The sequence below is a fragment of the Myotis myotis genome, unplaced genomic scaffold, assembly GCF_014108235.1.
Source record: "Myotis myotis isolate mMyoMyo1 unplaced genomic scaffold, mMyoMyo1.p scaffold_m19_p_2, whole genome shotgun sequence".
Classification (NCBI taxonomy): Eukaryota; Metazoa; Chordata; class Mammalia; order Chiroptera; family Vespertilionidae; genus Myotis; species Myotis myotis.
Window position 1 is genome coordinate 7,764,373 of NW_023416324.1, and position 9,717 is coordinate 7,774,089.

The 9,717-nt window shown below is 62.9% G+C and overlaps 2 protein-coding genes across 2 annotated transcripts; both read left to right on the plus strand.

Moving 5' to 3' along the window:
- The first annotated feature begins 46 nt into the window (after nt 1–46).
- On the plus strand, nt 47–4,726 carry SLC25A34 (solute carrier family 25 member 34). The gene is made up of 5 exons (XM_036352483.1): nt 47–812; nt 1,968–2,033; nt 2,125–2,277; nt 2,605–2,739; nt 3,383–4,726. The coding sequence occupies exons 1-5, from the start codon at nt 393–395 to the stop codon at nt 3,542–3,544; spliced, it is 936 nt and encodes a 311-aa protein (XP_036208376.1). The 5' UTR covers nt 47–392; the 3' UTR covers nt 3,545–4,726.
- Nucleotides 4,727–5,407: 681 nt separating this feature from the next.
- Nucleotides 5,408–9,280, plus strand: TMEM82 (transmembrane protein 82). The gene is made up of 6 exons (XM_036350871.1): nt 5,408–5,531; nt 5,665–5,737; nt 5,940–6,114; nt 6,552–6,969; nt 8,213–8,400; nt 8,921–9,280. The coding sequence occupies exons 1-6, from the start codon at nt 5,441–5,443 to the stop codon at nt 9,008–9,010; spliced, it is 1,035 nt and encodes a 344-aa protein (XP_036206764.1). The 5' UTR covers nt 5,408–5,440; the 3' UTR covers nt 9,011–9,280.
- Nucleotides 9,281–9,717: the final 437 nt, after the last annotated feature.

Here is a 9,717-nt window from a genome sequence, read left to right on the forward strand (position 1 = left end):
TTGCCCCAGGGACCACAGGGAGGGCTGGAGGACAAGGGGAGGAGAAGGAGGCGCAGCTGATTGGCACCTTCTCCCCGCCCCCAATCTCTTGCTGGTCCAGGTGACCTTTGCCCCAGATCCCAGTGTCTAGGTCCGCCCAGCCGGGAGGTGTGGAGAACAAAGGCAGCTGGGATTGGTCAGAACCCAGCAGGGGTGTGTCCCAGGCACCCACAGCCCAGGCGTGAGCGCCGGGCAGGTGGACTCCCGGGATAGATCAGCAACGGCCTGGCAGCTGCAGGCCTGTCCCACCGGACCCTGCCCTCCAGACATGGCCCCCGGGCCCCTCGATCCCTAGCCCTGTGACCCTCCAGGGGTACAGGCAACCTGAGCGCCACCACCCCAGGGTCTGTGCCATGCCCCTGACCCGGGCACAGCCGGCTGCTGCCACAGAGGACACGGGAGCGGTGGCCCCGGCTGTGGACCTGGTGCTGGGTGCCTCGGCCTGTTGCCTGGCCTGCGTCTTCACCAACCCCCTGGAGGTGGTGAAGACTCGGCTGCAGCTGCAGGGAGAGCTGCAGGCCCCGGGCACCTACCCTCAGCACTACCGGGGCTTTGTGGCCTCCATAGCCGCCGTGGCCAGAGCAGATGGGCTGAGTGGCCTGCAGAAGGGGCTGGCCGCCAGCCTGCTCTACCAGGGCCTCATGAACAGCGTCCGCTTCTATTGCTACAGCCTGGCCTGCCAGGCCGGCCTCACCCAGCAGCCAGGTGGCACCGTGGTCGCAGGTGCGGTGGCTGGGGCACTGGGAGCCTTCGTGGGGAGCCCTGCTTACCTGGTGAGTGCCTTGTCTCCATCCTCCACCATCCCGTGACCCAACTCCCGCCAGGGCTCCGAAGCTTCCAGGGCTGGCCTCTGTGGCCAGGGCGGGGGGAGGGGCGGGGGGGGGCAGGGGAGGGTAGACAGTGAAGGGGGTGGGGGCAGGCTAGGTGGGGCTGCCCCCTGGAACATCCCTTCCCAGGACTGAAATCTGCCCCAGGACCTTGCCCCATCCTCTGTCCCCTGGAGCCCCCATCCTGCAGGTCCTGAGCCAGGGCCGGGCAGAGGGTAGCAGGTGTGCTGGAGGTGTGCACTTGTGTGGCTTGTACAAGTCAAGAATAAAGCTTCCAGCCCAGCCAGTGTGGCTTAGTGGTTGAGCATCCATCCATGAACCAAGAGGTCCTTGGTTCAATTCCCAGTCAGGGCACATGCCCAGGTTGCAGGTCGATCCCCATTGGGGGACATGCGGGAGGCAGCCTTTCGATGTTTCTCTCTCAACTCTCTATCCTTCTCCCTCCCTCTCTCTCTCTTAAAAAAAGTCAATAAAAACATATTAAGAAATAAAAAAGAATAAAGCTCCTCTGCCTGTCTGGTGTAGCTCAGTGGTTGAGCATCAACCAGGAACTAAGAGGTCACCTGTTCTATTCCTGGACAGGGCACAGGCTCAGGTTGTGGGCTCCATCCCCAGTCAGGGGCGGAAAGGGAGCAGCTGATCAGTGATGTTTCTCTCTCATCCATGTTTCTATCTCTATCCCTCTCCCTTTCTCTCTCTCTAAAAATCAATAAAAAACAGTTAAAATAAATAAAAAATGAATAAGTACTCTCTCTATAAAAAAGAATGACGCTTCCTGGAGCCAAGCCGGCACTAGGCTGGGTGCGGTACCACTGTCCTCTCCCCGGCCCTCAGAACAGCTTTTCGAAGGTAAGCAGACACAGGAGGTGTGTGCAGACCGGCCAACTCTGGAGACTCGCCCCAGCCCTGTTTCACACGCCCCCTAAGCTGCAGGTGTGGGCTCCTGGAGGTCCAGGTGCCCGGTGGGACTGCTCCCTGGAACATCGCTGCCTGGGTCTGCACTCTGCCCTGGTCAACAAGGAAAGGGTGCCCTCCACCCACACAGCTCAGCCAGGCTCCCCAGGCTGGGCCCTAAGCCCTCCATCACCTCTGCTCTCACAGGTCAAAACGCAGCTGCAGGCCCAGACGGTGGCCGAGATGGCTGTGGGGCACCAGCACCACCACCAGGTGGGACTGTCACTCCCTAGAGTTCCCTGGGCTGGGTGGGCTCCTGGGCGGGCAAGGGGCTGCCCAGTGACCCTGTGCCCTCTCCCCACAGAGCGTCCTGGGCGCCATGGAGACCATCTGGCGGCAGCAGGGCCTGGCAGGTCTGTGGCGGGGTGTGGGCGGGGCTGTGCCCCGAGTCATGGTTGGCTCAGCTGCCCAGCTGGCCACCTTCGCCTCTACCAAGGCCTGGGTGCAGGAGCGACAGGTGAGGGGCCAGGGACACACACACACAGGAGTGAGGAGGGCCACCTGCCTCCTTTCTCCCTCTCTGCCTGGGCCCGGGTCACACCTCAGCATCTCCAGCTGGACTCTCACACAGGGAACCCCAGTGGGTGGTGACAGACAAGGCCCCATAGGACCCCTGGGCCCAGCAGGAATGGGGGGCCAGCAGTGAACCCTGAAGGTGTGAAGGACCTTGTGGGGAGATGTGGGTGGGGGGTGGCTGGAGGGGCCCTGTCTTCTCCCTTCTCCCAGGTGGAGGGAGGCTGGTGGGAGCAGCGGCAGGTGTCAGCAGCCTGTGCCATCCCCACAGTGGCTCCCGGAGGACAGCTGGCTGGTGGCCCTGGCCGGAGGCATGATCAGCAGTGTGGCGGTGGTGGCGGTCATGACCCCCTTCGACGTGGTCAGCACTCGGCTGTACAATCAGCCCGTGGATGGAGCTGGCAGGGTGAGCAGGGGACCAGGTGGCGAGGATGTGGGAGCTGGAGAGCGCCCGTCCCAACACACACACACACACACACACACAGCCGAGACACACAGGCATGTGACATACATGCAAACGCATTCATTCGGCTTGTGTGCGGAGCACCTATGACCCAGGCACGTGCTAAGCAGTCTCACATCTGGGACTTATTCCATCCTCACACCCACCTTCATTTTCCTGATGAGGAAACTGAGGCTCAGAGATATCACGTGACTTGCCTGAGGTCACCCAGCTGTTATGTGTGGAGAACCCTGCACTGGAATCCAGGCCTGACCCCACGGCCTCACAGACAGGTGCCCGCCATCGTGTACGCTGGTGCAGCTGTGCCCAACACGCAGGTGCCCTCCACAGGCTGAGTTAGGAATGAAACCCACCTGTGTGCCACTAGCCAAACTGAGCCCCTGGCTGGGGCTGGGGCTGCCTGAAGGAAGAGACTCCTTTTAAAATGTTGCCATGTAAAGGTCCTTCATTCTGTAATTTCCCTAGATTGGGGGGGGGGGTGCCTTTTCCGAGGTGCCACAGAAGCCCTAACACACAGACATACTCTGGTGTGCCAGCCAGGGCCCCATGGCCCCTGTAGTTACACCCACCCTGTGTCTGTCCCCAGGGCCGGCTGTACCGGGGCCTGGCTGACTGCCTGGTGAAGATCTGGCGGCAGGAGGGACCCCCGGCGCTCTATAAGGGTCTGGGCCCCTCCTACCTGCGCCTGGGCCCCCACACCATCCTCAGCATGCTCTTCTGGGATGAGCTCCGGAAACTGGCCCGATAGGGCGGGGCCAGGGCATCTAGGGCGTCCCTCACCCCACAGCCTGACACAGCCCATCACCCCGCTCCAGCTGGGAACGGCCATCTCTCACCAGCCACAGGCCCAGGCTCTGCCCCGGGTCTCATCGTTATAATGACTGCCCCGAGCCCAGCCATGAGCTGGGTCGCTTACCTGCATCAGCTGCTTCAACCGGAAACAACAGTGGGAGGTGACAAACCCTCTCACCAAGGAGCCAGCCGAGGCTCAGAAGGGTGAAGAGCTTTGATCAAAGCCACACAGCGTTGAGATGGCAGAGCCAGGACTGGAGCAGCCCTGCCCAGCCCAGAACTGTGCCCTTGGCAAGGACCAGGACGAGGGGCGGAGTGTCCCCAAGGGATCACTGCACACAGGAGACCCTGGGTGCCCCGGAGGCGTGTCCTCTCCCGTGGCGGTCCGCCAGGGCTGCCGGAACAAAGTGCCTCAGACCAGGCGACTATAACCATCGACGGTGATTTCTCCCAGCTCTGGAAGCCAGAAGTTCAAGATCAAGGGGTCAGCAGGGTTGGTTTCTTCTCAGGCCTCGCTCCTTAGCTTGAGATGGCTGACTTCTGTGTGTCCTTCCTTCTGTGCGTGTCTGTGCCCCAATCTCATCTTATAAGGACCAGTCATTTGGGACTAGGGCCACCATGTTAACTTAATCACCTCTGTAAAGACCCTTCTCCAACTACAGCCACCCTCTGAGGTCCTGGGGTTACGACTTCGTTATAATGAATCGGGGTGCGGGGGGGACACAATTCAGCCTGTCACGTCAACGATGGCTCTACTGAGGCCCTCCCGTGCCCAGCACTGCGGGCATTTGCACAGATCCGCATGGCGACCCTGGAAAGGAGCCCTCGGGAAGCCTGTGGTTCAGATGAGGAGACTGAGGCCAGGCTGGGGGAGTGGCTGGCCCAAGTGGAGTAGCAGAGCCAGGCATCCTCCTCCGGCGCTTCCCCCAAGCTGCAGCCACACTCCCCGCGTGGGTGTCCCTCAGGCCGCGCTGACCTCTGTGCCACGGAGGTGGACGCCCAGGCCCCTGAAAGGGGAGGTCTGGCCCGGGCCCAGCAGCCTGAACTGCCTTCCCTGCCAACACCCGAGTCTTGGAAAAGCTGCTCCCGGGGCACGCCTACCAACACTCCAAATCAATAAAGTTTTCTATTTTCTTTACTTCAATGAGTCTCCTCTGCCGGCAGCCTCAGTCTCCCCCACCCGAGCCCCCCACCCCTTTGGCTCTCTACCTTAGTCTCCCCCTCCCCTGAACCCCTTTCCTTGGCTACTTCAGTCTGGGGAAGGAGGGTCCAAAAGCTTTGGGCGGTCCAGCCCCACCCCATCTGGCCCCAGGAAAGCCTGCCACCTAGTGGACACAGAGAGGATAGTCAAGGCGCTGCCAGTGGCTGAGGTGGTGGGGCCCAGAGCTAGATCCCAGCCTCAAGCCTGGGGGCGGATGTACGCCCCCTCCAGACTTCGGGCTGAGAGTAGAGCCTGACCTCGGGAATGTAGGGGAATAGATGCCGCCCTCCAGATCCTGGGCTGAGAGGACAGAGCCCAGACCGAAGGCTGGGACAAAGGATGACAGGACAGAGGCCTGGGCTTCAGGAAGCCACTGTGAGGCAAGCCCTAGGGAGGGTCAGAAAAGTGGGCACCAGGCTTGAGCAGGGACAGAGACCAACCCCTGAGATGCCCCTTCACCTGGTGCTGCCCGGATGGGGAACACCTGGGCCAAAGTTGGTCCCATCGCCCCTTAACCCTCCCGCTCCCCTCCCTGCCCTCCCGCCCTGGGCCTTTGACCCCTCCCACCTCCCTCCCTCGCCCGGCACCTTTGCCCTGTGACGTCAGCTCTCCGGAGCAGTCCAGGCCAAGGCTGGGCTGGATCTGGCTGCCATGTTCTCCCTGCTGTCCCTCCCCTCCTGGCTCCCGGGCCTCTCCTCCCTCGAGTGGGGCTCCGGCCTCCTCCTCGACTCTGTTCTGACAGGTGAGCGCCTCCTCCCGCCCCCTCCAGGGCCTGCTCCGGTGGTGCAGGGTGCACCCCACCCCTAGGTCTCCCAGCCCTAGGCTGCCCCTCCTCTAACCCTACGAGCACGCCCACTCTCCCTCCCTCCCCTCAGGCCTCATCGGGGCCTGCGGAGTCTCCGTCCTGAACAGCCTCCTGAAGGTTTACTTCTTCGTGGGCTGTGCCAAGTGAGTGTCCACCTGCCCGGCCCACTCCCAGCCCCTTTCAGGCCCCTGACCCCCAGCTGTGACTCTGGTCTCTGAGGGAGGACTGGGGGCAAGAGACCACCCGTCCAGTCGAGCCAGGGAGTGTGGCCGGGGACCCGGGAGCCCCTCCAGGGCCCAGGTTGCTGGTTCTGCCACTCTGCCTACACCCCCTCTGCCCCCACAGCAACCCGGAATGGCGGCTGGAAAAGGAGCGGCTGCAGGCCCGGTGGGCCTTGCTGGAGTCCGTGCACCTGCCTGGGCTGGCCCTGATCCTGACCCTCGTGGGGCCCCGGGTGGCCTCCCTGGTGGTGCTGGAGTTCTCCCTCAGGGCTGTCTCCACGCTGCTGTCCCTGGGCAAGGTGAGGCCCGGGAGGTGGTGGGTGCGCACTGCTGTCCCCGCAGGCTAGATCGTTGGAGTGCATCATCCCATGGTCCTCACAAGCACGGGGGAAAGTCTGTGTGAGCCCCGTTCACAGATGGGGAAACTGAGGCTCAGAGAGGGTGACCCACAGGAAGTGGAGTCAGGCTTTAAACCCAGGCCTCCAAGGCTCCGAGCCACCACTGGTGCTTCCGCGAGCACATGGGTGCCAGTAACAACCAGGATGGAAATTAAGCGGGAAGAAATGACCCCATTAGGGCTTGACGGGAGGCAGGATTCCCTCTTGGGGAATGATCCGAGGGGTTCCTTTGGGGCCCAGCCTCCTGTAGACTGAAGCGTTTGTACCCTGCCAGCCCTCAGTGTCCTGGTGGTGAGGGGACCATCATCCCGGCCCCTCTTCTGCCACCTCCCCCCCAGGGCTCCGGGAGCACCGAGAGGCTGCAGCTGTACCTGCTGGGCCAGTACTCGCTGGGCTGTGGGCTGAGCTGCGGCCTGAGCTTCCTGCAGGAGGGTGCCTCTCACCGCACGCTCAACCTGCTGCTGGGCCTCGGGCTGGCTGCGCTGCTGAGCTCGCTGGCCCAGCGCCTCCTCCGCCACATCTGCCGCCTCTATGAGCTGCACAGCAGCCAGCACTACTGTGGGGTCTGCCTGGGTCTGCTGGCCGGGGCGTGTGACCTGCCCCGCCTGCTGGGCCGCGCCCTGGTCGTGGCTTTTGCTGTGGGCGACCTGGCGGCCGTGGCCCTCATCAACCGGGACTTCATGACCACCTCGGAGGCTGTGCGCTTCTGGACGCCGCTCACCATCTGCTACACCCTGCTGGTCATCTACATGCAAGGTGAGGGCCGCAGGGGGGCTGGGCACCCGCTGGGCATTTGCTGTCTGGCGGCCCAGCACTGTTCTAGATCCCGGGAGACTGACAAGCTAGCCCCCACCCCTGCCACCTCAGGGCGCCTAGCCTGTGGCAGAGGCCACGTAGTGGTGGGGCAACTCAGAGAGGGGTGCAGCGTGCCCTGAGGAGATGGTGCTGGAATTGGACCTTGAAGGGTAAGCAGGAGCCCCTGAGAGAGGCGAGGGGGACATGACCTTGTACGCCACGGCTCAGAGGTGAGAGAGCATGGCAGCCTCAAACAACTGGAAGAAGCTGAGTGTAGCTGTCACTCCAAGAGGGGCTGAAGCTGACGCGGTTCACTGGGGCCTGATGGAGAGTCCTCGTGGGCAGGGCTGCGGGGGGCGGGGTGTGTGGTTCTGATCAGATCTGGGCTCTAGGAAGAGGCTCCTGGCTGCAGAGTGGGGATGGGCTGGACAAAGTGAGGGTGGCCGGAAAAGGAAGGGCAGTCAGGCCGAGAGCAGCAGGTGCAAAGGCACTGGGGTGGGAGTGAGCTTGGGGTGCTCGCGGAACAGCAAAGAAACCCGAGTGGCTGTGGGTTTGAGTAAAGGGGAGCGAGTCAGGGATGAGATGAGTTGGGCGTGGGCACCGGACATCCAGCAGGGCCTCACAGACAAGGTGAGGCGTGTGCAGCTCATTCCGAATGCGGCGGGAAGTGCTGGCGGGTGACACGCTCAGGAATGACGTCCTCTCACTGGTGCGTTTGGAAGGTCATGAGCTGTTGAGTAGACACTTGAATTGTAGGGTCAAGAACAGAAGCCAGGAGTCCAGTAAGGAGGCTGCTTGGAGAGATGAAGGTGGCCGGGACCGGGGTGGGAAGTGCAGTGGCGAGGCGACTTGGGTGGGGATCTGCTTGGCAGAGTGGACAGGCTTACTGAGGGGTGAGACGTAGACGTGCAGGAGAGGAGTCGGGCTGCAGGCTGGCGTGCTCTGTCCGGAGCGCAGGAGGGGCACACCAGCAGGAGGCGCAGGTGAGCACTGAGGCCTGGGAGGCAGAGGACCTGGTGCCTTGTGGGGCTCCAAGAGTGGGGGTGGGGCCAGAAGCAAGGGAGAGGGGCTGCAGGGGGAGGGAGGGGAAGGCTCTCACTGGGAGGGGGTGGCGGAGCAGGGAGGCCCAGGCCTGATCCAGCTGGACCTCAGTTTGGGGTGCCGGTTGCGGCAGGTGGGCGGTGACAGGCGGTGTGTCCCACAGAGGAGCAGCGGCAGCACCCTGGCCTGCAGAGCCAGGTCCAGACGGTGCTGGTGCGCATGGGTGGCCTCTTCGTGCTGCTGCTGACCGTGGGCCGCTGGCTGGACCTTCTGGGCGTCCTCATCTCCCTGCTGGGCGAGCTCTGGTGCCTGGTGGGCGTCCGCACCCTGCTTGACCTCTGCCAGAAACAGGTGGGCACCCAACCCCGCGCGTCCCCTACACACTGACGCCTGCTCCTGACAGCCGGGGAGCCTCCACGGGCCCGAGTGTAAGAAGAGCTGGGCCCTCGCTGGTTTGCTCAGTGCTTAGCGTGTCGGCCCGTGGACTGAAGGGTCTTGGGTTCGATTCCAGTCAGGGGCACAAACCTCGGTTGCAGGCTTGATCCCCTGTCCCGGTCGAGGCACGTGCGGGAGGCAACCAATCAATGTGTCTCTCTCACATGGCTGTTTCTCTCTCTGTCTGTCTCCCCCCCACTCCCTTCTACTCTCTCTAAAAATCAATGGAAAAAATATCCTTGGGTGAGCTGGGGAAACCTCTCTTGGGGTGGGGGCAGGAGCTCGGGTCCCCTCTCTCACCTGGTGTTAACCTTTGACCTGTGCCCCAGAGGCCCTGAATAGGAGGAAGGCCTTGAATAAATGGAGGCCTGAAGCCCCCCCAGGGGACGGGCATTGGTGGGGTACCCTCCATCCTTTCCTCCCCGCCTTCCCTCAGGATTTTCCACCCCAGAGGCCTACTGTGTCAGCTCCAAGCCAGCCCCAGCGCTCGGCACCTGCCCAGACCCAGGGGACGGCCCCTTCCTGACCTGCCCCCCAGAACGGACTCCCGGACCCACCCAGGCTCACCTGGAGGCCTGACACCAGAACGGTGCCCGGAGGCAGGGGGCAGGTTTGGCCCCACCTGGAACTCGCACTGGAGCCCCTGAGAGGGAGGGGAGGATTTGGGGTTAGGAGGGGGCACCTGGGGCCACTGGGTTCATCCTTTACTGGGGTGGACAGGGGCACACAGTCCTGAGACCTGCCCCAGGGCCTCCCCCTACCGCCTTCTGTCCTCTCCTCAGACAATAAAGGTGTTTTTCTCACCCTGTGGCTAGAATCATGAGCATGCAGAGGGGCAAGGCTTTTCCCACCACACAGCTTCCTGGCCAGGCGGGCTCCTGGGATATGTGTCAGGAGTCGGCTACTGAGGTGGCTGAGGAGGCGGTCGGGTGCGGCGGATGGACACATGCACGAGCACCCACTTGCATCTTGGGGGGACGGTGCTGTCCTGTCCCATCTGAGGCTGAGGCACAGCTGAAGGGAACACAAGGCTGGAAGGGCCTCTCGGTCCCCACCACACCCTGGCCTGTCTAATCCCATGAGGATGCTTCCTGTCTCAGCTCCGTTCAGCCTCATGTCCCTGCTTTTCCAGCGAGTACAGAAGGCTGAATACCGACCCCTCGGCTGGCCTGCTGTGCACCCTTGGGTAGGCTGCTGTCCCCCTCTGAGCCTATCAGAACAGCTACCATGGGT

Excerpts from the sequence above, each read along its gene's own strand:
- TMEM82 (XM_036350871.1), top strand. The coding sequence starts at position 5,441 with ATGTTCTCCCTGCTGTCCCTCCCCTCCTGGCTCCCGGGCCTCTCCTCC. Across the intron at positions 5,532-5,664 it reads CCTCGACTCTGTTCTGACAG|GCCTCATCGGGGCCTGCGGA; the intron begins GTGAGCGCCTCC and ends CCCTCCCCTCAG. Across the intron at positions 5,738-5,939 it reads TTCTTCGTGGGCTGTGCCAA|CAACCCGGAATGGCGGCTGG; the intron begins GTGAGTGTCCAC and ends CTGCCCCCACAG.
- SLC25A34 (XM_036352483.1), top strand. The coding sequence starts at position 393 with ATGCCCCTGACCCGGGCACAGCCGGCTGCTGCCACAGAGGACACGGGA. Across the intron at positions 813-1,967 it reads TGGGGAGCCCTGCTTACCTG|GTCAAAACGCAGCTGCAGGC; the intron begins GTGAGTGCCTTG and ends CTGCTCTCACAG. Across the intron at positions 2,740-3,382 it reads CCGTGGATGGAGCTGGCAGG|GGCCGGCTGTACCGGGGCCT; the intron begins GTGAGCAGGGGA and ends GTCTGTCCCCAG.